This window comes from Euleptes europaea, chromosome 4 (genome assembly GCF_029931775.1).
Source record: "Euleptes europaea isolate rEulEur1 chromosome 4, rEulEur1.hap1, whole genome shotgun sequence".
Lineage (NCBI taxonomy): Eukaryota > Metazoa > Chordata > Lepidosauria > Squamata > Sphaerodactylidae > Euleptes > Euleptes europaea.
Genome location: NC_079315.1, coordinates 99,018,655 through 99,046,048, shown reverse-complemented (window position 1 = coordinate 99,046,048; position 27,394 = coordinate 99,018,655). Strand labels below are relative to the sequence as shown.

The 27,394-nt window shown below is 42.5% G+C and overlaps 1 protein-coding gene and 1 non-coding gene across 2 annotated transcripts in view; one reads left to right on the top strand and one right to left on the bottom strand.

The window, feature by feature from the left end:
- The first annotated feature begins 3,423 nt into the window (after positions 1-3,423).
- NDUFS4 (NADH:ubiquinone oxidoreductase subunit S4) overlaps positions 3,424-27,394 on the top strand; it is a 52,856-nt gene continuing 28,885 nt past the window's right edge. Inside the window, exons 1-2 of the mRNA XM_056849045.1 lie at positions 3,424-3,530; positions 19,602-19,680. Of these exons, the coding sequence (XP_056705023.1) occupies positions 3,424-3,530; positions 19,602-19,680 (186 nt within the window). The remainder of the gene's footprint in view (positions 3,531-19,601; positions 19,681-27,394) is intronic.
- On the bottom strand, positions 26,601-26,672 carry TRNAA-GGC (transfer RNA alanine (anticodon GGC)). Its single transcript has one exon. It is a non-coding gene; the product is annotated as a tRNA-Ala (tRNA).

Genomic DNA, 27,394 nt, shown 5'->3' with positions numbered 1-27,394 from the left:
TGTCTTACTTTCACATATAAATTAGTTTTAACGTTCTTCCATTCTTCACCCTGATAATTCCCTCCTCCGTTTAGCTTTTTACATTCTGCACAAGCTCCTTTTCTTTGATATTAGAACCCACCTTATTGATGCATGGACTGTAAGTGAATTTCCCTCTGGCATCTCCTTTCTTTCCTGCTACATATCTGCCTCCCACATCTTCTCCATACTGCTCACGACGATGCCTAGAACAGTCCTCTCTCCAGCTTCTGTCTGTTTCTTGAAATAATCCCTCATAATCCACTCTTTTCTAAACTCTTTTCTCATAATCCACTCTTTTCTTTAACATACTCATACACTTCACTTCCATATCTCTGGTCCTCATTTTTCTCCTGTTCCATTGCAAGAGTAAGGAACAGAATCAAGAACTGGACTTTATGCAAGCATATTTGATTATCAATAGCTAGGGTAACCTGGGGTAGGAAGAAGATTATGGTAAGAGAACTGTATACATTCAGTTCATTGCTAAAGCGAGATTTGAACCACAAATTTCCCAGGTCACTTACTTACATTACACCAATTCTTGGATTGTGCCTGACTTTCCCCTAACTTTTGACAATCTAGAGCAGCTTCTGAAACTCTTGTTCTTCACTGATTAATAGTATAGCTAATTGTGTCTATTTCCCTTTCTAGTATTTTACAAGTGTGTTTCAGGGATATATTTTTTATGGTAATTGTATCTGTTGTTTCTTTTCCAAGCATATTTTCAGTATCACAGTATATCTCTTTCCTGGTAAGTGTGGCATTCAGTGTATCATGTCTAGGCAGTGTATGAGATCTAGTTAACAACACATGAGGTGATGAAATTCTTCCTGAACTGTACCATTTCAGATTATGGTCATGAGTACCACACAATTTATTTTCATTGATAGAATTTCATTAAACATTTGGCAATTTCTAGGGGGTTGCTTGGTTGTTTTTTTGTCCAGTGTTTAGTATATATGATACCTGGCACATAATCCCACAAGAGTAGCTTTGGTAGTATGTTGTAGCAAAATTAAACAGGAGATGCGCCTGACAAAGTGAGCCAAGTTTACAAAAGTTTACGCTGGAATATATTTTGTTAATCTTTTTAGAAGCTAGTGGCTTTTTAAAATCCTGTTTAATCCTATGCACATTATGTAGTATGATTAGTGTCGGACTTGGATCTGGGAGACCCAGGTTCAAATCCCTGTTTTGCCATGGAAGCTGGCTAGATGCCCTTTGGGCTAAAAACACTCTCAACCTAACCTACCTTGATGTATGGGTAAAATGGAGGAAGGGAGAACGACGTTGTAAGCCACTTTGGGTCCCCATTGGTGTGAAAAGTGGGGTATAAATATTTAAATAAATAAAGAGGGTTTTTCTGTGCAGATAATAGGGATGCACTGTAAATTCTGTGCCGCTTAAGGTGTCAGATGAATACTTATGCTATGCTTCCGTTCATTCTGATTGTTCCAGAAAGAAAGTAAAAAAAAGGTAAAGGCCCCCTGTGCAAGCACCGGGTCATTCCTGACCCATGGGGTGACGTCACGTTTACTAGGCAGACTTTGTTTATGGGGTGGTTTGCCAGTGCCTACCCCAGTCATCTTCCCTTTACCCCCAGCAAGCTGGGTACTCTTTAAATGTGGTGTTGGAGGAGAGTATGGATACTGTGGACTGTCAAAAAGAAAAATAAGTGGGTTCTAGATCAAATCAAGCCTGAACTCTCCCTATAAGCTAGAACGACTAAACTAAGGCTATCATACTTTGGTCACATTATGAGAAGACAAGAGTCACTGGAAAAGACAATGGTGCTAGGAAAAGTTGGAAGGCAGCAGGAAAAGAAGAAGTTCCAACATGAGATGGATTGACTCAATCAGGGAAGCCATGGCATTCAGTTTGCAAGACCTGAGCAATGCTTTTATCGATAGGACGTTTTGGAGGGCATTCATTCATAGGGTCTCCACACGTCGGAAGCGACTGGACGGCATTTAACACACACTCACAAAATAAAAAGCCCCACTGACCTCAACGAAACTGAGGGCACTTACACACAGCCCAAATAATGCACTTTCAGAGCCCTGTGGGGCAGAGTGGTAAGCTGCAGTACTGCAGTCCAAGCTCTGCTCACGACCTGAGTTCGATCCCGACGGAAGTCGGTTTCAGGTAGGCGGCTCAAGGTTGACTCAGCCTTCCATCCTTCCGAGGTCGGTCAAATTAGTACCTAGCTTGCTGGGGGTAAAGGGAAGATGACTGGAGAAGGCACTGGCAAACTACCCTGTAAATACAGGGGCCTAACGCACTCAGTATATACTACGTTTTAAAAAACGTGTTATCCAGGTTAGATCGCACCTCAGACCTCCCACTTCGGCTTGGAAATGCTTTGGAAGTGCCAGACATGATACAGATGAAATAGCAATATATTTTAATTGGTGACGAGAATGTTTTCACTTTAAGTACAGGAAAGCAAAGGCTTAAGAGCCCCTTGGCAGAGTGGTAAGCTGCAGTACTGCAGTCCAAAGCTCTGAAGTTGGTTTCAGGTAGCCGGCTCAAGGTTGACTCAGCCTTCCATCCTTCCGACGTGACGTCACCCCACGGGACAGGAATGACCCGGTGCTTGCCCAGGGGACCTTTACCTTTTTAATCCCCTTTCAGTGCACCTTGACGATCCTTTGCAAGTTGTTTTTGCCAGTTCACACAGTAAAATCCACCTTCAAAGTGCATCGAAAGTGGATGGAAAGTGCATTATCTGGGCTGTGTGAAAGCCCCCAATTTACTTCCTTTTTTAAAAATAATTTTTTTTTAATTTTTATAACATAACACATAAAACAAAAACAATAAAAAATTAACAAAAGAAAATCCAAAAGAGTATCTGTATATACTTATTAATACATTCGTAGTTGCAAAATTATAAAGACCAAAAAGATACCCCTTCGACCCTCCACCCTCCTTAAAAAAGTGACCCATCACCCGACTTCCGAAGAAGCCTCTTAACAGTTTCAAAAAATATCTATTAACTGTAAAATACAAAAAAATATTAAAACTAGCTTCTATAACTCACTAATTAAAGTAGTAAAACCCATTTTTGCCAGTAAAACCCATTTTTTATCCCAACCAATTTGCTTCCAAACCAATTTGCTTCCAAACGCTGAGCCGCAAGGCAAAAAGAACGGACGCAAGCCACACCGCTGCAAAAACGAGCAGACACGCAAACCCGCTTCCCCCCAAACCACGAAGCCTACGGTCTTCCTTTAGGATCGCCCTCCCGTCCCACCTTGGATTTCCCCCCCCCCCTCCCTCCTCCGCCTCCGCTCTGCCTGCGGCGGCTCGCGCCACCCCGGCTTCGCGTTCTGGGCAAAGACGGCGCTGTATTGTCCCTAGCTGCGCCCCGTCCACGCGGCGGCGGTTGCTGAGGGGATCATCATGGCGGCGGCGCTGCTGCTGCTGCGGGAGCTCTCCGTGTCAGCCGCTTGGACGGGGCGCCTCGCTCCGAGAGCAGCCGCCGGTGGGGCCTGTTCGGCTCGGGGCAGGTATGTGGGGCGGGGGGCGCGGCCGATGACGGCGGGGGGGAGAGCTTGGGCCCCCTTCTCGGGCCCTGGGCCTTGCCTTTTGGCTTCCCCGGACCCCCCCCCCCGGCCTCTCTTATTGCCCCTAGGGTGGAGGCCGAAACGGCCCCTCCCTCCCGTCTCTGCCGAGCACCTGTTTTGAGTGACAGATGACGACTCCGAGGGAAAGCGAGCCCCGCGCGCAGGAGGAGGCGGGAGGAATGCGGGGAGGGAGGGAGGGAGGAGCTTTGCTTTCCAAGGTCAAAGCCCCCGATCGGGCCGTTTCTGCCTGGGAGGTTGTGCCTTGGGTTTGCTCCTCTCTGGATGCATGTTTCCCCCCCCCCATCTGAATTCTCGAAACTCTTACTGTTGAGTTTTGAGAATTTGAAATGGGGGAAAGGCGAACAGCGCATCCCAAGGCACAACCTCCCGTGCACCGATGGTGTTGCAAGAGTCTTATGGCAACCTTGGATAGTCCTGCAGGTTGGCAGCGCCATCTGCTTACTCGGGAGCAAGCCCGGCTGTGCTCAGGGGGGCTTACTAGCCCTGACCTGGATGGCCCAGGCTAGCCTGATCTCGTCTTCTCATAATGTGACCAAAGTATGATAGCCTTAGTTTAGTCGTTCTAGCTTATAGGGAGAGTTCAGGCTTGATTTGATCTGGAACCCACTTATTTTTCTTTTTGACAGTCCACAGTGGCTTACTTTGAAACCCCTAGCTTCAGTTTCTGAGGAGTTATGTGTGCCAAGGACAGATACTTTTATTATTAAAGAATCATAGAGTTGGAAAGGGCCATACACGCCATCTGTATAAGGGAATATAGATTCCCTTATTTACCTCTCTGCAGCTTTGTTGGATGTAACTCACATTGAAACCTACAGATCTTATTTCTGAGTAGCTAAATGTAGGATTGCCCTGACCTGGATGGCCCAGGCTAGCCTGATCTCATCAGATCTCAGAAGCTAAGCAGGGTCAGCCCTGGTTAGTATTTGAATGGGAGACCACCAAGGAAGTCCAGGGTTGCTGTGCAGAGGAAGGCACTGGCAAGCCACCTCTGTTAGTCTCTTGCCATGAAAACCCCAAAAAGGGGTGGCCATAAGTCGGCTGCGACTTGTAGACACTTTACACACACACACACTTCCATGGAAAGCATGCATGCCTCGCACAATATCTGTGTTGAGTCATAAGTATTTGTGGGCCTGAGCCACTTTCCAATTACCTGGTTTTTGTTCAGTTAGAGGGTTATAGACATGTGGGGGGGGGCACACACACACACACACACACATTTTGCCACACACATAGACAATAGAACCAAAAAGTTGTAAAATGCAAAGGGTGGCCGTAAGATGGTGATATTTTTATGGTGTCAGATGGTATACAGAACAAGAACAGAGTGGTCCTTTTTGCACAGGAGTCGTCCGGGTAGTAATACTAGCTTTCTGGCGATGCTGTGCTAATGCTGTGCCCTCATTTCAAAAACCAGGTATTGTGATGATAATTAGTTATTTATGTTGGTTACTGAAGCTTATTATCCTCGTCCCCGAAAACAAAATTAAACCTTTTCACATCTGTGTTTCTCCTGTCTTGTCTTTTGAACGTCGTGTGTCCTGTGACTAGCTGGAGATGCTATTTCCAAGCAAGAAGAACAATTCTGTGGAGCTGACAGGCTACTGCTGTTATCTGTCAGCATGGCTTGAAAGAGCACACCATTTCCAAATATTTTGGGGTAGCAAAAGTAATTTTAAAATAGGAGTGCCCATTTAAAATCTTTGTAATTGTTGCTTCTTAGACATGTTTGCTATATGTTTGCTGAACATTTGGATAATTGCAGGGTACAGTAGCAGCTTCTAAACAGTCTTCAAAAGGAAGCACTGAATATGCTTACAGATATGCATAAAAAGATGAAAACATGAGTTTATTACAAACAGTATTTTACTTTTTAAAGAATTGCATATAATGATTGCTGATTTTATTGAAAATGGCTTTTGAGTTTTGAAGCGGACTACAATTATAATTTTGAAGTTAGGCAGTTGCAGACCTGTAGAATTTTGAATTGGTAACTACTTGGAACCGAAAGTGGTAGTGACTATTTGGCTTAAGAAAACAGTTGATCTCTGCCCATGTATTACAAAGTGAAAACACGTCCTTGCACCGTCATCCAGTCCAATGGAAAGGAGGAAGGAAGGGAATTAGGAGCCTTGATTTCAAGCCACAGATATGCCAGTAAATATGGAAGAAATAAATATTGAGCATCCTCAAAATGAGAATTTTCTTTGCTTTCTAGCATAGTTTTGGCACACATAGTTGCGCTTTTAAAATGAATTATCTATTCCAGTTCTTGTCACCTGTTACTCCTTTATGTTTCCGATGTACTATGGGGACAGTATTCTTCCTACAAACCACTAATAGTCCCATTCTCTGCATAATTAGTCATAAGCCAATTGATTTCAGTGGGTTTGGGCAAGCCAGTCTCCGCATAGAATTGGGCTGTTAAGGGACAATTTCTGATATTCATTCCTAAGTATCTCAGATATACTCTTGCCATTAAAGCTTTATGTCCAGTTGGTACCCAGAGTGATTTTTTCATGAAAATATTGGAGCAGAAAATTCCCTATGAGATGTGTGTACTGATAATGCTGTTTCACAAATAATAACGTACGTGACCTGCAATGGAACAGAATATGTAAGCAGTAGTTGTTCTGGAAAAGATGGTACATACTGTGATACTTCTGAGATACTGTGCATATAGAATGCTATGCATGAGGAAAGTCAAGTTGTGGTAGTGGCCTTTATCCCATAGTAGGTATGGATAAGTTGACATTGAGGTGCTGTGGTTCAGAATCAGAGAATACAAAAGGGTTGAATCCTTGTTATCTCCATATAAAACATCTTTAGTAGGTGTTTAAAAAGGAGATTTCTCTTCTTGCAACTTAATAATAGTACTTTCAAGGTGGACCAATGGTACATATAAGACAGCTTCATATGTGTGTATATAGAGAGTTATATTTTAAATGGTTTGTGTTGAAATGTAAAACGGTAAAGGTAGTTCCCTGTGCAAGCACCACGTCATTACTGACCCATGAGGTGATGTTACATCACAACATTTACTAGGCAGACTATGTTTATGGGGTAGTTTGCCAGTGCCTTCCCCAGTCATCTATACTTGACCCCCAACAAGCTTAGTAGTAATGTAGTAGTAGAAAAGAGCAAGAGTCCAGTCGCACCTTAAAGACTAACAAAAATATTTTCTGGCAGGGTATGAGCTTTCGTGAGCCACAGCTCACTTTTTCAGATACAGCTAGAATGTGAATCCATCTGTCTTTTGGTCCCTTTTTTGCATTTGTACAGAAGACAAATAAGCTCATACCCTGCCAGAAAATATTTTTGTTAGTCTTTAAGGTGCTACTGGACTCTTGCTCTTTTCTACTACTGCAGACAGACTAACACGGCTACCCACTGTGAATTATAGTAATGTAGTGTATGTGAATCCTAACATTGTTACCAATCAGTATGAAGAAACAATAACATTTTTATTAGCTTTATATTATGGAATTACGGAAGGTGGTGGAGTCCCCGTCTTTGGAGGTCTTTAAGCAGAGGCTAGATGGCCATCTGTCGGGAGTGCTTTGATTGTGGGATCCTGCATGGTGGGGGGAAGGGTTGGGGTCACTGGGGATGTGGGGGGAGGTAGTTGTGAATTTCCTGCATTGTGCAGGGGGTTGGACTAGATGACCCTGGCGGTCCCTTCCAACTCTATGATTCTATGATTCTATCACCTACAGATGGGATATTGTTGTGGAAGAATACATCTTATTTGTCTTCTGTACAAATGCAAAAAGGGGACCAAAAACTTCCTTGGCAGCTGTTTCCAAAATTATGAAAGAATTATTGCAGCTCCAGTTCTTTATTCTAGCTAGGGGCTTTCAGTGGTACATTTGTTCTGCTGCATTCTAAACCTACTAGAGTAACTGATGTATTTATGTGGCTTCTTTATATTCGTTAAATTTAACCCCCCCCCAAAAAATTTTTTTAAAAAAATCATTTTGTTACTCCAGTCAGCACAGCTCTTGATCCAGGAGTTATGTCAATAATTTTTTTTACTGTTTCAGAGACAGTGTTTGCTCTTGTCTGTGTGAGAGTTGCTCACCGATATGCTCTGCAAGATTGTAAAGGATCCCTGTTGTTGTTTTTTCTAGGAACAAACACTGCTTCACGGTGTCACCAAAATAATGCAGTTGATTAGGTTGCTTGTGCAGTCAGTCCTATTCTGGATCCATTTCCTGATCCATTTTAAAATTTTGGTGGCAGGAAATTACTTGGAGGTTGTGCAGTCTTTTTAAAAAAATCATTTTATTAAATTTATTGTTACAAAATTACAATAAACAAAATAAAGAAGTGAAAAGTGAAAAAACAAACGAACACAGAGACAAAAAGATACTTCCTTTTTCATATGTATCGAATATAAATCTAATTAAGAAATTACAACCTGTTCTCTAGCTACATATACAAAATTATTTTTAAATAATTCTTACAACTAAAAAATCAAACTTTTCTCTATCATACCTACATTCTTATTCTTCTACTCTTCAAACCCACAAATCATCAATTCGTTCTTTTCTGTATTATGCAAAAAGTCCATAAATGGGTTCCAATTTGCCACAAACAGATAAGTTATTTTCTCCGATCATAGCAGTCAGTTTGGCCATTTCTGCTAATTTTAACATCTTGACAAGCCATTCTTCTCTTGTATGTATATATGGATGTTTCCATTTTTGCGCATATAATATTCTTGCTGCTGAAATCATATATAAGAGCAATCATCCATATATGGAAGTTGTGCAGTCTTGATGAGAACTTAAGTTCATAAATTCCTGGGGCTGCAGTGGCAGAAATTTTTCTATATGACCAGAGTTACTTGGTATAAATCTTACATGGATCTTTCTTTAAGCAAGCGAGCCATTTTAGCAATTTCTGAGTGGTATAGGAGTTGAGTGGTATAAGGAGCCCCGTGGCGCAGAGCGATAAGCTGCAGTATTGCAGTCCAAGCTCTGCTCAGGACCTGAGTTCGATCCCAACGGAAGTTGGTTATCAGGTAGTCGGCTCAAGGTTGACTCAGCCTTCCATCCTTCCGAGGTCGGTCAAATGAGTACCCAACTTGCTGTGGGTAAAGGGAAGATGACTGGGGAAGGCATTGGCAAACCACCCTGTAAACAAAGTCTGCCTAGTAAACGTCGGGATGTGATGTCACCCCATGGGTCAGGAATGACCCGGTGCTTGCACATGGGACCTTTACCTTTACTTATAGGAGTTGATAGGGTTAAACCAACCTTGATGAGAAGCTAATATACAGCTTTGTGGAACAATGCAAGAGCAATGACAGTTTCTAGACTGAAGTCTCTGTTGTTACTTCCTCTCCACATGGCACATGTCAAATCAAAATGCAAAGATGGTCCCTGCAGCATTCGAATAATCAATGTCGTGATACGTTCAACCAGCATCCCACATATTCCACGGCGTCATAATTGTCTACTGTTTTTCATTTGATAGCCGCATATTTTTCAGCAGATAAACAGTCTTCTTTGAAAGATGTATTACTGAACCAGCCATTCTGTTGCTTCAGGAATCCCAAGAATGTTATTCATTACAAAGCACATATTTGATTGTCAGTGTGAGAAACCTCAATTCTTTTTGTAAGGTCATTCTGTATAGCCCAAGAGAACTGGCAGTTTCAAGCAGTATTTGAACTTTGTTCTTCAGTCAATATGATTGTTGGCAATGCAAGTTTCTATTACAGACCTTTCACAAATTTACAGTCAGTGTTTCAGGCTGAAGCGACATACTGCTTTAGATTTAGCAAAGGTGGGAACTCTACAGGTTTCCTTTATTTATATAAACTAACCAGGTTCTATGGTTTAGAAAAATGCTAGTTCATATACTTTTTATTTATTTATTTTTTGCTGTTGTCGCAGCCAACCTATGGCGACCCCATAGGGTTTTCAAGGCAAGAGACATCCAAAGATTTGTCATTGCCTGCCTCTTTGGTGGTCTCCCATCCAAATATTGACCAGGGCCAATCCTATTTAGCTACTGAGATCTGACAAGATTGGGTTATCCAGGTCAGGGTAGTTCATATAATACTTTTGAAGAAATCTGCTCCAAAGATTATCAGGTAACTGGCTATCTCTTTTGATGTTTTAAACTTATAGCCTGTGTGTATTTTATCTAAAAGCCTTCAAGCCTATTAGTACTAAGCCATTAGAGGAAGGAATTGCATCTTAATTGTACATTCCTTTCCATAAAAGAAGCAGATTAAGAAGCAGAGTATTTATTTAAAACATTTGTATGCGTCTTTCCTGCTGCAGTGCTCTTGAGATAGCTTTTCTGTGAGGTAAGACAAAATTGATATAGATAGCAGAGTAAAATCACTTTAAAAATCTGCCACACAGACACAACAGTTAAGCATGTTATGGACAGCACAACTTAACGAAACCAATTAAAAAGCATATATAAGATATAATGATTGAAAAAATCAGGACAAGGGCCATATTGGTAGAATTCAAAAGAACAAACTAAGTATCTTTACATAGGGCTATAGAGAGAGAGAAGGGGACCCTTGCCCCCAGACACTTTACCATAAAGCTTTATTCGCTAAGATTTAGAGTGCAATCCTGGGGGTGGGGTAGTTGGGGCGGGTCCAGGGACGACGCTGCTATACCACCTCCGGAGCGGCTTGCAGCAAGTGAAAAATGTAATTTTCTTTAAAAGCCCTGTGAAACTGATTTGTTCAGTTTCACGGGGCTAGGCCACCCTTTTTGCTGGCACAAATTTGCACTGGCAAAAGGGGTTGTTCCTGGGACAAGAAGGCTCCGGGAGCTGACTGAAGTCAGCCCTGCCCCTGAGAATGTCCCCTTTGGTGCCAGCATGATCCATCGCACCAGGGAAACGCTGCTAGTGAGGTTGTCCCGGTGCCCATGACTCACACTGCTACGCTGCTCCTCAGAGCCAGTGTATGTGGGCCTGCTCCAGCGTTAGTGCCACTTTAGCCGGTGCAAGTGGCGCTAACACCAGCGCAGAAGTCACCCCAGCTCCTAACCCCCTTCGCCCCCCCCCTTGTGAATTGCTCTGCCTGTCTGGTGCCTTTTGAAGTAGTGTTGTTAAAAAGTACATTTGTTTCCCCTTCTTTTTTCCCCCTCATTATTACTCGTCCTTGTCACAGGTAAGCTAAATGTGCTCCCAAAGGTCTCTTTGAAGGCTCTGCGTCCTGAAATGAGATACTGCTTGGTCTCCATATATAAGATTGTATCTTTATGGCTCCATGTGATTCTGGATTGAACCTTCAACAGAACATTGTTTGTTCCAGAGATTAATTGAGTCAGCCCTTCACACAGTTGAGGCTCTGAAATCTTGGATAAATCCGAGTTACAAGATTGCATGAATCCTTGGGAAGAAGCATCTGCCATGGGGGCATGCAGCACGACCGAGCACAATCGCCCTCACCCATAGTTGTCCGCATGCTTACCAGTAATCTGGTGTTATTTTATGTTGTTCTCCATTTCCACAGTCCTAAATCTTTTACCATTTAAAACTCTCAATCTGACATGTACAAGCCTTGTCTTTCAGTGTGCTTTTCAAAATAAGGGATCAAGAGTTAATTTATTGATCAGCCACCATCTTTGATTTTGGTAAGCTACTAAGGAAGCCAGCCACCACATACACAAACATTTGAGGAAGTTTGTCAGTAGTCCTTAATGTTGCTCATTTCTAAACTCAGCTTCTGTACTTGGAAAGTTTTGTGATTAGCCATTAGTTTCTACTTCCCATGCATTTCAAAACAGGCTTATGCCCTGTAACTCTCAGGAGATATTTGAATGCTGTTATACTGTTTAAAACGTACTGCAATACATTAGCTATCTTTTAAAAATATGAGGATGCCCCCCCCCCCCCGGTAATATCTAAAATTTATAGAATTCAGTAACATTTTGGAACAGTGAAAGATCATAGCCTTTCCCGAAGACAGAGGTGGGTTGTGGAACGTTAGCTTTTTCATTCCTCCCAGTTCTGGAATTAAACCCTTTGACTTTTGTGCTACTCTGTGATAATAAAAGCATGCTTGTTGGTTACTGTGGCTCTTGGTATGGTCTGAATAGATTTGTGTGGGGAGACATTTGACATTTCAGAAAACACAGTCAGGGCAAATCTTAGGTCACCTGTGGTTTTTGCAGATTTGTAATCCTTCCACCCCCAGTCTTCTCCCGCTTCCCACCAGTCAGCCCACAAAAACAGAATTCCAGCACCAGTCAAGAGTTAAGAAGATACTGTATGAACATAATTTATTGTTCTGTTAGATTTGTTTGCTAACACTTCTTAGGCAAATGCTTCTGCTGTTGCAGGGTAGATTGGAGATAGTGCCATAACTGTTAGATTCGAGGCCAGTAGCACCTTAGAGACTACCGAGATTTTCAAGATATAAGTGAAGGGAGCTCTAACTCTCAAAAGCTTATACCCTGAAAATCTTGTTGGTCTCTAAAGAGCTACTGGACTCAAATCTAGCTGTTCTGCTGCAGACTAATATGGCATCTGCTTGGCATGCATGAGGTCCCAGGTTCAATCCCCGGCATCTCCAGTTAAAGGGACTAGGCAAGTAGGTGATGTGAAAGACCTCAGCCTGAGACCCTGGAGAGCTGCTGCCGGTCTGAGTAGACAGTACTGACTTTGATGGGCCAAGGGTCTGATTCAATATAAGGCAGCTTCATGTGTTCATAACTGTGCAATATCATTTGTATAGTAGTTCCTTGAGTGTTATGGATTTCTTTCACTTATGGTGTTGCCGCCTTAATGTTTTTCATAAGAAATTGTATGAAAATTATATAGTGGAGGTAGAGCTATTTAAACATCTCCTGCCAGAGGAGCTTAAAGAGGGAATCTTTGTGCCCCGTGAGCTTTACAACACCCATATTCCCCAGTTTGGGATCAGCAATAATGCACCTAAAGGGTCATGAGTTCAGTTTAAAAAAAAACAGGTGAACTTTTTGTAGTGATTAGCTTTGATATATGATACCAAGTAGCTGCCTGACCTTTGCCTAGTAACTTTAAAATTAGTTTTATTTTGGTATTTATTTAGGCACCAGATGAGCGACATCTGTGTATTTCCAAGTCATTGCTCTCTTGGGAGGCAAATATAGTGAATTCACCTGTCCATGTCATTTGGATATATAGATGTCAGGTACCTTTTCTCTTCAGTTTAATGGCTTCAATATATAAGAGTTTTCCTTCTTGCCGTCTTCATTTCAAGTGTATGTTTTGAAACGCATTCATCTTTAAAATTTGTTTAGACCAGCACGGTTTCAGGCATTCACAAATATAATTGTGTGGGTTTGCAAACTGCCTAGTTGCCTGTGATGAATGAAAATTGCTTACAAGCAGGAAAACACAAAAACCACAGGAAAAAGTTGGGGAGGTTCTCTCTCCCGCCCCGCCCCCCCCACACACACACACGGTGCAACAGATCAGTAATGCAGATGTATGGACAGGTGGTGTAATAAAATTGGTGTGTGTGTGGGGGGGGGGGGTTCACCCCCATATTTTTTCTTATATATAGAAACAATATATCATTGGTAGGGTTGCCAGCTCCAGGTTGGGAAATGCCTGGAAATTTGGGGAGTGGAGCCTGAGGAGGGTGGGATTTGAGGAGGGGAGGGACTTCATTGGGGTATAATGCCATGGAGTCCACCTTCCAAATTAGCCATTTACTCCTGGTGAACTGATCTCTGTCACCTGGTGATCAGTTGTAAACCCAGGAAATCTCCAGCCACCACCTGGGGGTTAAAGGGAAAAACAGCACCAGCTCCAATTAACAATAATCAAACTGAATTTTATAATGATTACTCAAAAATAATTCAGTATTGGTGTACTATTCTGTACATTTGTCAATGATATAATCAAAACAGTCACAACCAACGTGTCACAGGTTACCCCACACATGAAAAATAAAAGTATTGAAATGAAATAGAGTCCAAAATGTACAATTCGAGTTCAAATCAAAGTCCAATACTGAGTCCTCTTGAGAGAAAATGAACTGGTTCCGGGAAGATCCAGAAACAATCTGGTATGAAACTTGCAATAATAACCACCTGGGGGTTGGCAACTCTAATAACTGGTGTGTGGTTATGCAATTTTCTAATGGAGCTTTCATTTACCATTACACGTTCCAGCCCATGTTAGCATGTTGTCCTTTAGCGTCATGCATATATTATTGTATTCTTACCTTAGCAGAAGAGAAAGGTACACTCTGATCACTGTGTTAATTTGTGAGGATAATGAGGAACCAGTGTGGTATAGTGTATTAGGACCTGAGAGATCCAGGTTCAAATCCCTACACTGCCATGGAAACTTGCTGGATGACTTTGATCCTGTCACACACTCAGCCTAAGCTACCTCACTCGGTTGTTGTGCGGAGAAACCCCCCCCCCCAATGAGGACCCTTCATAAAATATACCCAGTACTTAAAACCATCAGCAACTCACGAATCTACTTCCCAGCACCAGCCCATATCTCCACCCGATGAAACCTGGGTTCACTACTAGGGCTGTGCCTAATAACCCAAATCCTAACAGGCCTATTCCTCATATACTACACTCCCGAGAGCTCACTAGCCTTCTCTTCTGTAGCCCACATCTGCCGAGATGTACAATATGGCTGACTAATCTGCAGCATCCACGCCAGGAGTGAATCAGTATTCTTCATCTGCCTCTACCTCCACGTCAGACAAGGATTATACTATGGCTGCTACCTATACAATGAGGAAAACAATATAAACCTCAATAGAACTTCCCACAGAAATCTTTGCATGGCACATGAGTGGGAACACTCAGTTTTCTCAGTTCCCTGCATCTAACAAAGAAGTCCATGCGGCAGGAAAAAAATCATGGAGTGCTCACAGTGAGGCCAGGAGGGAGAGAATTTCCTGCATTGTGCAGGGTGTTGGACTGGATGACCATGGTGGTCCCATCCAACTCTTACGATTTTATGATTCTCTTCTATGACACTGGCTAAGGCGTAACAGTGTCTGATGGCAGCAACAATTTACTTCAGAATGTGTCCGAGAGGAAGCTTGCCTTTCCTAGCATGGGGTTTGCATAATGTAGGAAAAGGTGTGAATCCTTGCAGAAAATCTGAGTTCTGCTCAGCTAAAGCAATGAAGCCCTTCAGACATCCAAGTTGTGAAGCGTGTGTTCAGAGTAATGTGGGGGGGGGGAGGCGTAAATACCTGGAGGCCAATACGCTGTGGTAGGTGAAAGTGGAGACACCATCTTGGGACAAAAGGCAAGGACTCTCTGCTTGTGAGGCCATGAGCTTGCTGACCCTTTGGGCAGAAGCAACAGCTGCTAGAAAAGACACTCTAATGACTCAGGGCACACGGCCATGAGTTCAAATGGTTGGTTTGTACACTAACGGATAAAATCAAGGAAAAGTTCGAGTGAGGTACCGGTCAAGTCACTGGTGGAAACGAAATAAAAATTCCTCTCAGTAACTTTTGGGAAGACGGTGATTGAAAACTGATTTCCCCTGATCGGGTTGTGAAAAGTAGAAATGGCTGCTAGCCGGCGGGCAATTTTGAGGCTTTATTATTGGATGAGCTATGCCTGCCAGAGACAACTATGGCTTCCAGTGCAAAACGTAAGCATGGTTGTATGTCTGGTAGGTATGTGGGGGTTGTGTGGGCCAGGATATTCCGGTACTCTTCATATTTGATAACACAGCTCTCATGATCATCCTGAAGCTGGTGGCTTACTTTGAAACTCCTAGCTTCAGTTTCTGAGGAGTTATGTGTGCCAAGGACAGATACTTTTATTATTAAAGAATCATAGAGTTGGAAAGGGCCATACAGGCCATCTGTATAAGGGAATATAGATTCCCTTATTTACCTTTCTGCAGCTTTGTTGGATGTAAATCACATTGAAACCTACAGATCTTATTTCTGAGTAGCTAAATGTAGGATTGCCCTGACCTGGATGGCCCAGGCTAGTCTGATCTCGTCAGATCTCAGAAGCTAAGCAGGGTCAGCCCTGGTTAGTATTTGGATGGGAGACCACCAAGGAATACCAAGGTTGCTGTGCAGAGGAAGGCACTGGCAAACCACCTCTGTTAGTCTCTTGCCATGAAAACCCCAAAAAAGGGGTCGACATAAGTCGGCTGTGACTTGACGATACTTTACACACACACTCACACAAATGTAGGATTGGGCTGGTAGCTACATGTATTTATGGAGAAGCACACAGAATATATTGTGTAGTGATCTTGGTATCTTACTTTAGGGGACTTAGAATGGTGTATGTTTAGGATTGCACTGAAAATTCACAAACCCTTTGGGTCTGATCAGGTTACAGAATATATTAGTCAAACACGAAGTGCCTATCTCTGTTGTCCGTCGGACTATCAACTTTCATATCTTGTTTGAATTCAGAGTCAGCATGTTTATCCGTGCACAGTCTAGGCACAGAGGAGGACAGGGCCGAGCAGCTGATCTCCTTCAGCCCATATCGAAGCTCCCGCTCATCTCTGGCCATTCTGCGGCTTATTCCTGGGATTCTGTCAACTAGTTTACTAGACCCAATCAGAAGCCTGCCCAGTGACATACTATGTTATACAGGTAGCCAGGTACGCTGTTGAACATCTCTCCTCTCTGCTCGTGCTTTTTTTTTTTTGGTTAAGTTAGTTTTGTTAGTGGCCGTTACAGTCGTGCCTCGTTTTTGCAAGATCTTTGCTTCCGCAGAGGCTATCATTTGTAGACGTAATAGTGTGGCTTGTAGATACCATTGTTTCATTTTATATTCAGCTTCCTTTCCTCCCAAACTTGGAGTAAGAGAAGGTGCAACCTGCCTGAAAGGCTGGATTCATTGTGTTTGGCAGGCATTCAGATAATGTTTTCTTCCCTTGGAGACCCTTGCAATGCAGCTTTTAGCTTTCTTCTCTTGTTTTGTTTTTTAATTCTAAGAAGTACCATTCTTTTTTCAGTCAATCCTTTTCAAATGCAAGTGAGATGCTTCCAGCTTTGGAAGCTTGTCACAGTTGTTAGTGTGATGTTGAGGAAAGGGTGGTTAGAGATTTGTGGAAATTTTGAAAGTATGGAAAATATCCCCCATTAAAAAAAAAGAAAAAGCAGAATTTGGGGGGGGGGAATTGAAATATATGCAAATACTTACATTCCTATGAAACTGAGTTGTTTTTTTTTACTGATTTAACAACATGAAATGCATGATTTATTACATCGTCAGCTTCTAAAATTGTACTATTTGGCATATTTATAGAATTTAGTATGTGAAAAAGAGTTGGAAACTGGTGCCTTCTATGCCACCATAGCACATGTATATTTAATTTTTATCATCCGTGAGGTAGGGGGAAAATAAAAGTTGAAGGTAGAAACAAATTCTGTAGTAAACAAAGCAAAGTGTATTATTTGAACAGAAACTTTCATAGATAGGATTGCCAGCATGTTTAGATATTAAGTTAAACTTTATAGAATTGAAAAGTTAAACTTTATAACACTTTAAAAATAATAATGATGATGATGCACTATTAAACACATTATACTGTATTAGTTTTTGCCAGAATTAGTTACATTTAAACAAAATCTTGAAAATATTGTATGTCTACAGTGTAAGAGTTTGTTTTTTTCAGTGCTCCCCAAAATTTCCCAGTTTATCCATTGGGAAAAATTGAGGAAGTCTTTAGACACTTTCATGCTGCTCATTTGGAAAGAGCGAAATGCGTTGTCAGACCAGGTTTTATTCTCTCAAAAAGAGAAACTACTTCATAGGAGGTGTCCCCCCCATGCTACCCCAAATTATCCAATTTTTCCATTGGAAAATTTCCGTTGGAAAAATTGAAAAAATCTGTACACTTTTTCCTGTTATACTTTTTGAATATGAAAAACATTGCCTTAAGAAGCATTTGGCTCATTTTCTAAAAGAGAAAATTTTTTGTAGGAGTTTCTTTTGAGTGCCTCCAAATTTTCCACACAGAAAAGGCCTCAAAAAATGGGGGGGGGTGTTCCTTAATTTTTTTGGGCTTTCCCCCTGCACAGTCAGGTCCCATCTCTTGAGATCTTGGCTACTAAGCAGGGTTGGCCCTGGGTTGTACTTGGATGGGAGACCACCAAAGAACCCCAGGGTTGCTACGGAAAGGCGGGCAATGGCAAACCACCAGTTAGTCTCTTGCCTTTAAAACCCTATGGGATTGCCATACGTCATCTGCAACTTGACTACACTTTACACACAAATGCACACACCTCTAAATGTGACTCTTAATAGTCATTAAGTGTCAGCATCTTTAGACCACTGTATTGTACTTCTTAAGTATTCACTTTTAAGGGCCAGGAATTAATGATAGCTGTTTGAAGTACAGACTACTCAGCAAATTCATATTTAGATAATATTCTATTTTTGGCTTGTTGTGTGAAGCTCGGTTTTTGTTTGGGATTTCTTTTTTTGCAGGGGAGAGTAGGGGAACATACTGTCTTCCTGTCTCTCAAGCTGTCCAGATTATATTCATACCACATAGCTGACTTTCAGATATCGAGAGATGCTCATGCAGCATTGCAATCTGTGCCAGGAAGGAAGCTATGGCACCTCATAAACAAACCCATAGTTCACTTGCATTTGGAAGTCTGTCTTGCTTTCTGGCTCATGTAAGCGCTTGAACTATTTGTAAGTCTGCTTTATCTGCTGAATTTGGAAGTCAGCATAGAAAGTCTGCTTTATCTGCTGAATTGGCTGCTCTGGCCTTCCTGAAGTTGGAGAAAGACACAAATTAAATATGTAAATCTAATGTTTCATTTTTATTGTAAGTCAACCAGTGGCAAAGCATATGCAGTGATTTAATTTAAAAAACAATCTTTCCCCTCTTTTTGGTTTTGCTTTGTTTCAAGCTAACTCAATAAATGAAAAGCATTGGCTGGATCCCCCAAAGAGGGGGAGCTGCTGTTTTTCAAAGGCTTGTGAAAAAGCTATTAGAAGAGTGCTCTATCGAATAAGTTCTTATGCTTTCACTTGTACAAGAGCCTGCTCAATCTCTTGCACGTGAAAGAACATATGTGAACATATTTTTGTTTTTCTTATCTGGTGCTGTAGCAGAAGGTGGAAAACAGCCCGGTGAGCAGAGGATGACTTCCACATTAGGAATGGTGCCATTTAGCTCATTGTTTGAGTTGATGTACTAATAGACCGAGAGCCAGTGTGGCATAGCGGTTAAGGGCGGCGGACTCTAATCTGGAGAACCGGGTTCGCCTCCCCACTCCTCCATGTGAAGCCTGCTGGGTGACCTCGGGCCCGTCACGGTTCTCTCAGAACTCTCTCAGCCCAAGTGGAGGCAGGCAATGGCAAATAACTTCCCAATGTCTACAGGGTGGCCATAAGTCAGCTGTGAGTGGACGTCCCTTTCCACCACCACTAATAGAACAAGGATAGAATGCATTTCTCTGCAGAGGCAAAATCCAAGGAAATGGTTATGTTGATCACTTGTAGAGGAAGAACCTGGAACTGGGTCTGGCTAACTGGGTCAGAATCTGTGCATCTACCTGTCCCATTGTGAAACTTTCACTTACAGACCTGCTGCTAAACTCTATAATCACCAACTGAATGGGTAAGAGGCAGAGACGTGTACTCCCCCTGATGCTATCTTTGAGGTTTAGAGTTCCAGGAGAGTTGCAGTAGCTTTGTGATTCCCCTTCCACCCTGGTCTGTTCGTGACAAACCAGCCACTGTACTTTCATAGAGTAGTACAGTCCTTGCCACTGGCAGTCTTTCAGTGATGGAGAGCCTGTAGTCTGACACGAAGTGCAGCCTGTTGTGAACTGCTAAGTGGTCGTCTGCCAAAAACTCAGCAGACAGAACTAATTGGGGGGGGGGAGGGATTTTTGTGCCCTCATCTTGCTCTCCCCCCTTGTTTTTTTACAAGACGGATATTGTTATATTAACTTGTTGATGTAAGATTTGTCTGCCTCTATTTTCTCATTGCGTAAATCTTTTTTTTTTTTTAACTTCACGTCTTGCACTGCAGGTCACTGAACACTTCCACACGGCAGCTGACAGAGGACCAAGCCCAGGACAGGCAGCTCATCACGGTCGATGAAAAATGGGTAAGGGCGTTCTGCTGCGCACACTGCCTTGAGAGCAGTTTCTGCACAACAGGTATTCAGTGTGCTGCATGTTGTCCCGTGCACTTCTAGGGAAGCAATGCCAGTGTAACTGGCAAGCCAGAGACCGCCCTTTATGTAAGATGAGCACTTTAGAGTCCTAAAACCATCGTAAAAATATGTATTTGGACATGGAAGTGTTTAAAACATGAACTTTTGTATCTGGACATGGACTAAATTGTTAGACGGCAGAAAGAAGCTGTCAGGGTACTCGGGGCCGGTGAATGTAGTTAGGCCTTAGGCGCTTACTTCCCCAGTAAAAGAACTATTTGTTTCTCTTCAGATCCAAACAACTGACTTCTTTAATATATAACACCAACATGATAACAATAGAAAAATGCAGAATTGGGTATAGGAGAACCATCCTTGTTATTCTAATTCAAATTTACAATCTTATGAGGCCTTTTCTACCAGTTTTCTCATGGGGAGGAGAATCTCCTGTTCCCTGGACTTCAGTGTAGCAACTCCTTTTGTGGACTGCCTTGAGACTGGCTGTAGTCAGGCTGCTGGGGCCTAGCTGTCTTTACATCTATTCAGTCCTCCCCGGTCTCAGCTCTCAGGCGCCTTCCACCTCCTGAGGGAATTCTCTGCTGCAGGGATCTGGACTTCAGCTCTGTCCCTACCTCTGTGGTCCTTCCTCTGTGGCCCTGGTTGACTAACCCAGTTCTATTTATAGGTTGAAGGTAGATTGAAACATCTTCCTTTTGATGGGACTCTATCAGAGTTTGCTGAAGGGGCCAATAAGATTGCTACGTTCTCCTTGCTGCCTGATTGATTCTTCTCTTACTGGGCTAAGGACCACTACAACAGTTCTATTTTTCCCCCTTCTCTAATTTGTTAGCTTTACAAACCCCTGAATTTGCATGATTTCTCAGCTTTCTAATACACAAAAAGAGCTTAAATTCATTCTAATCCATATACTATTCTGTTTACAATCAAATATCTACAAATATATACATGGGTGTGTTTTTTTTTTAATTTCTTCACAGAAGCATTTAATTTTTTTTATAGCAAATGTACTGTTTTGAAATCCAGTTTCCTCTTCATTGAAATTATACCCGATTTGCCAACACTTCCTAAGATTAATGGTTGGGTTCTCTCACTTTAAAAGTAATGCAGTACAAAGGAGCCATGCAAATTAATTGCAAACTATGTTCAAGCACACTGTTTTTTAAATATGCATGAAGGATTACAATTAGAAACGACTGTGTAGCATTCTTTTTGTAATCAGTCCCAGATCACTAGTTTGGCAGCCTTTAAGTTTTAACGTACTGCGGCGTGTGGTCTATTGCTAGTACTGTGATGCAACCTGATATTTATGCTTACATTATACAATAGCCTAACTTTTGTAAAACATCCGAGACTCGTGGTGGAAATGGCCTGGCTAAACTAATGATCTCTGCCGGCAATTTTTGCATTTGATTTCAAAGGGGAAGATAATCTTAACACCTAGGACACACAATTAATCACAAACTCAACTTTGGCCATTACATGCTTTTTAAATATAAAATATGGTGGGTGAAAAAATATTTGGAATTTTTTTTTCAGAGATCGTAGCTGTTCTGCCATCCCCCCTTCTGCATGTGCCCTCTGTGTGAGTATTGCCGCGTGAAGGAGATGGGCTGCCTTCAGTCATGCCTTCAGGATTAATCTTAATCATAAAAGTGGGATCTCTTACAGTGTAATGCTAAGCACACTTATACCCTTGTAAGCTCATTGACTTCAATGGACTTAGAAGTGGGTAACTGTGTTTAGAATTGCACTGTTAAGGCTGCCTTCTTCAAGGACGCAATCCATAAACCAGAACAGCTCTTGCTACAAGCTCTGTTAAAATGTTAGCCATTGTTTTGGAGCACATCTCTTAAAGACAGTTTCACTTTGTGTGTGTGTGTGTGTTTGTGTGTATGTTTGTAATGGGCAAATATTTTACATGCAAGACAACTTCTGCAGGTTTCAGTTTATTTTGCCAACACAGATGTTCCAGGCTTTCTTTCCAGACTTTTGAAAAGAAACAATTTCTCTACATTTTTGGAACGCCTTCTTTTTAAAATCTTTATTGTCATTCTTTATACAATAGATACTAGCCTATAAAAAGTTCATTTCCCTTGTTTCTTTACCGTGTCTGTTTGAATTGCATGCTTTTCTGTTCCAGCCTGCTTGAAGTTCTGTTCATAACTGAGTTATGCTGAAAAGAGTTAGACAGGTCTCTGATGATTTTCTAGAATGACCGTTCCTGATTTGAGTAGTTGCACACCAGGTGGGATCCAGGCAGCTTTTCCACTGATGGAATGGAGAGGAGGAAGCCCCCTTAACTAGCCAAAAGGTTATGCCAGAGGTCATGGGACCTGCATCAGCATAAGCCACGTGGGAAGGGGGGCTGTAATAAGGAAGAGAACTGGGTGAGGTAGAATGACAGAGCTGGCTGAATCCAATCTATTGTATAGCTACAGAAAGGCAAAGTTCAATATGTCTGTCGGTGGCTGTAATAACTTTGGTAACTGATAAATGCAATCCACTTTTAATTAGGGCAGTTACAGCCTTTTCAGTAGTTGGCCTAACTCCTGTAGCTTGTCCACGTTTCCTATTAGCATGGTAACATTTTTTTAAAATCTTGCCTTTCTCTGTACGGCAGGACTCTGTGTACTCATTCATAATTTTAGACAACCTCTATCACTTCGTAAACTTCACATCATGATTACTGAGAACGTTGCTGATTTGGCTCTCAGGCTGTCTCCTTTCCCTTGCATATATTAGATTTTTTATCTTGGTGGAACAGTAGTTTTTGTTTGTTTATAAAGTCCATGCTCACAATTCATAAATGTTTGTTAATGGAAAGCTATTCAGGCAGAGGGGCTGTCCTTATTTTCTGACCTTTATTAAAGGGTTGTGTGCAACAGTAATTTTTAATTACAGCAAACTTTAAATGGGGGTGCTAAATTAGGATGCAGTCCCACTGATTGATTAATCAACTCTACAGAGGTTTTTGCTCATTTTTCTCCCTTTTTATAAAGAATGGCACCACAGTAAACTATTATTTTTTCCCCTTCAGAAAGCATACAAGCTGCATTTTGCTTTTTCCAAGAAATAGTTCTACAGCTGCAATATGTAAGGAATCTCAACTTTTCACAGAACAGCCAGCATATTGTGCAACTTTGAATTATCTGCTAGCTGTAACTATGAGCTCTTTCCTTATTCTGCTATTTGCAATAATAACTTTAAGAATTAATAAAATAAGTTAAAATATTGGAGTTTATTCCCAGAAATGGAATGTAAAAGCCTTCAAAAGATGTTCCTATGGTGTCTACGCTTGGCTTAAGTGTGACATGAAAAAGTGCTAGATCAGGGGTGTCGAACTCATTTGTTACGAGAGCCGGATATAACATAAATGTCGCTTGGTCGGGCCAGGCCATGCCTTGCCAGCCCAGATTGGGACTGGGGGTGGTGCTGCCTTGGCTGGCTCATGGGCCGGATAAGAGCTCTGAAGGGGCCGGATCTGGCCCCTAGGCTGTATGTTTGACACCCCTGTGCTAGATAGAGTGAAGGATCGCTTTTCTTTGTTCTGTACAGTCCCCAAAGACTGAAGTGCCTTAAGGGAGCCATTTCTAGTAAGCTCATAGAGTTTCTGGTGATTCCTAGAGCTACCCTTTGTCACTTCTGGTAAGTACAGTGACAAGGCTACATTTTTAAAAGGGAGAGTGGGGATCCCCTGTCCCCACCAGGGGACAGCCCTAGCTTAGCCCAACCACTAATGGCACAATGATTTTTTTCCATGTGCAATAAATGGAATGGGGTGGGTGGGAAGGTGGGAATCAAACCTAAAACAGGGGTCTTTACTCAGTGGCCTAACAGCAGCCTCAGTTGAGCCATCACTAGGTGAAATTCCAAAAGTCTGGAGTTTATCCTGAGGAGCTGATAGCTGGGGCTTGCCATCTGATCTTGGCTGATGTGATAAATTGCAGGGTGAGAGGTGGCCCTCTAGCCTTTCCTCTGTTGGGAAATTTCCCTCTTGCTGACGTGAGACATCAGCAGTGGTCTCTGTCGGTGAAGCTTAAAATGATTTAACTTCTAACGTATGGAGCCAAATTGGTTCCAGTACTAATACAGAAATTGTGTTTTTCCTCGTATAAAGCACTGCACTTCACATATGGTTCTCTTAAACTTCGGTAATCTCTGCAGCATTTCTGCGTTGAGCCAGCCTAATGGTTATTGTATGCCTCGTCAGTCCAGCTCACTTACATTTTGGGTTGGCGTTTTGTTGTGGGGCTGGGCTCTTGTTTTCCACCTCAAAAGCAAAAGCCAGTAGAAGGTGCTGTCTTGTTTGGGCAAGCGCTGCAATAAGCTTTGCTGTAAACCACTTAAATGTTGTGACGGTATTATTAATTCAAATATTAGAGACTAGAGATTGAAATAGTATGGGCCCAGAGGAGGGTGATGATTCTGTCAAATGAATCTCCCATATTAGTGGTGTGGGGGTGTAATTCTTTGTCAGTTTGTGACAGATTTCCTTAGGTTTTCCAGGTCAGTCTTAGAGGCTACCTTTTCCTGTCCCAGCCAGGTTTTTTGTGTTGGAAGCAGCATGTACAAAAACATTAGGCCTCTCTGAGGACGATGGCATAGTAGGAACCCACTTAATTTTCCCTCTCATACTTTGTGGTGGAATGGACCAAAGCTAATGACAACAACAACCCATCTGCTATGTAAGTAAAAGTGTACTACATAAGTACAAGTAGCATCTACCTTTTTTATGAACACACAAGCAAGTGCTTTAGACTTTCTCTGTGGTTTAAAGACGTACACATTAAAATGCAGACCCGTATTTCTCAAACTAAGAATCTGACTGCCCTTAGAATTGTACCCTTAGAGGTGGTATAAGCTTACCTTATCTCTAACCCTTCCTCAGTTACCCTTCCTGTACAGATACTCCCATGGTAGGATCAGAAGACAACATCTCATTTTCTCTTAGTCAGAGATTGTGCACCCACCCATTTCTTGAACTCATAGTGGCGAGGGCCCTCAGTGCAATCGCTTATTTTTCATGGCCTCTTTGTTTCTGCAGGGGACCTGAAAGCATCTCTCTGATCCCCGTCTTCTCCTTTGATCCGCTTGACCTCAGGCCGGAGATGAGTGAATGCTGCCAGCTGAGCTGTTTGTCTTTACTGTGTGTTGGTTACGCTTGAAGGTCTGAGTAATTCTTTTGACTTGGGGAAGGTTCTCTCTGGCACAGCGTTAGAACCTCTTGTAGACATCACTATGGACCCTTCAGTTTCTGTTCTGGAACATAGCGACATGCCATAGGATATTGAAAACTAATTGATGTATAAAGCTGACTGTCAAGAGCGAGCCTTGAGCTCATAAACTTGGCCATGCATTTTAGCAGATGGGTAAAATAAGAAGAGTAAATACTCCCTCTGGGAATAACTAACAGCCCATTCCTGAAGGGGCCCCCCGAAACCTCTTAAGAGGCGTCGTGACCCCACCACCAGCGTAAGTGCGTGTAATTGCACAATTACATACATGCTGGCGGGGAGGCCAGTCCCGCCGGCGGCTGAGCACCGTGGGACCGCGCCTTGCCCCTCCGCCAGAGCAGCCTCTCCGTGGCGCATGCCACAGCATAGAGAGGCCGCGCCGGCACAGGGGGGCGGGCCGGGGGAGGAGCCACCGGTTAGTTGGCTTCCTATCCCGGTTCGGCCGGTTACGCCGGTGCTGTGCCTGCTTTTTAGCAGGTGCAGCCTTGCTGTTTTCAATGGGGCGAAAGGCCCCGGTAAAACAAAAAAAGCCCCGAAACGGCTTTTTTTTTTGTTTTACGGCATATGGGAATCGGCTTAGGAAGAGGTGCCATGCGCCTCTTCCCCGTCATCCCCATACGCCATCATTTCAGGAATGGACTGTTAGTTTTGTCAAATATAAGTTGCATGCAGCGCATTGCTGCAAAGTGATAACTTATTAAAAGCTTGCACCAGAGTGAAGCCACCTAGCAATAGCCATTCAACTATCTGTCATCTAGCACATCTAGTCTGAGTGTCCTTCAAGACAAGGCCCTGCTAGATCCCTAAGATTGGTAGTAGGGAGATGTGGGGCTTTTTTTAAAAAAAAAAGAAACAGATGGAAGTTTCTGCGGTATGGCCCATAGGCTTTCTGCATCTCGAAGTCCAGTGGCTCCTTAAAGACCAGCAACCTTTATTTCAGTATGAGCTTTTGTTTCAATTCTTCAGATATGTGACGGGGAGATCACACTGGGAATTCTTCTCATGGGGAAGATTACAAGAGGCTGGGGAGAGAGTAGTTGAGGCAGAGAGATTTGGCGCGAATTCCATTGTGAATCTTTCAAGTGTAAATTCCCTGTGTTAAAGGGAAAAGGGAGGAGTTGGGGTAGAAATCATGCCCACGCTCTTTGATAAGCTTCCACCCCTCTTTTCTTAGAATGGCAAATGGGTTGCCCCAGAGCGGCAGCTGAGGGCAGAAAGGAAACCCTGTTAATCAAGCTTTCTGTGCTCAAAAAAAGCTCTTCTGTTTCCAAGTACACCTTCCTGGCTTGTGATAGTGCTCATGCACAGCAGTGGTGTATGTAGAGTGGTGTTGTGTTGTACACAAAGGCCTTAACCTGTTTTTGTCCCCCAGCATGTTTCCAGCTCTAGCCATGGCTGAGAGCCACTTGGAAATTCAGTATCTCTTTTTCATATGTGCTCATAAAGTAACCTGCTTAGCTCGAATGCTGACTGTGTATGTGAACACATGAAGCTGCCTTATACTGAATCAGACCCCTTGGTCTATCAAAGTCAGTATTGTTTACTCAGGCCGGCAGCTGCTCTCCAGGGACTCAGGAAGAGATCTTTCACATCACCTTCTTGCCTAGTCCCTTTAACTGGAGATGCCGGGGATTGAACCCGGGACCTTCTGCATGCCAAGCAGATGCTCTACCACTGAGCCACAGCCCCTCCCCACAGCCAGAAATTATTTTACATTCTGAGCTGGAGAAGAACTTGTGGCGTGGGGGGGGGATAACATTTGATTAGTAATTAGGTGATCATTAGAAGCTGGGCAGACTTCATATAGTATGAACCCCAGTGAAATCTCCAGATATAATGGAACATGATAAAACTCATGGTCCTTGCATTTGCCTGCCTCAGAACTAGAGGCATTCTTGGGAATCTCTGGCTAATCAGGTTTGAGATTATTCAAGTTTCCTGTGGCAAAAATGGTGAACTGCATACTGGAGCTTTAGAGATGAGGTTAACTGTTTGAGGGAGAAGAAATCCTTTAAAGTGAAAATTACCTGGCATTCATTTGGAACATAGTAAGAACTCTTTTAATGTGTCATCTTCCTAGATGGCTGTTCAGAACAGCTGCTAATGCATTTTGCAGTGTTCTGTAAACCATTTAATTTTTGTGTTCAGTTAGAACATTTCTTGTTAATGGAGAGTTTGTGCATACGGCTTGTTGCCCAGCAAAGAAAGTCTGGCGTACTGAAGGTTAGAAACAGGATTCTTACAATTAGGTCACTGGCTTGTCTTTCAGGAGTGACTTCCTTTTAGGGACAAGACTTAAAGAAACTGATACAGATACTGTTACTAACTTTAGAAAATGTTATATGGTGCATTGCATATTTAATACAGTACGTTGTTTATTTAATGTAATGTTTTAGCTCATGAAGAGGGCA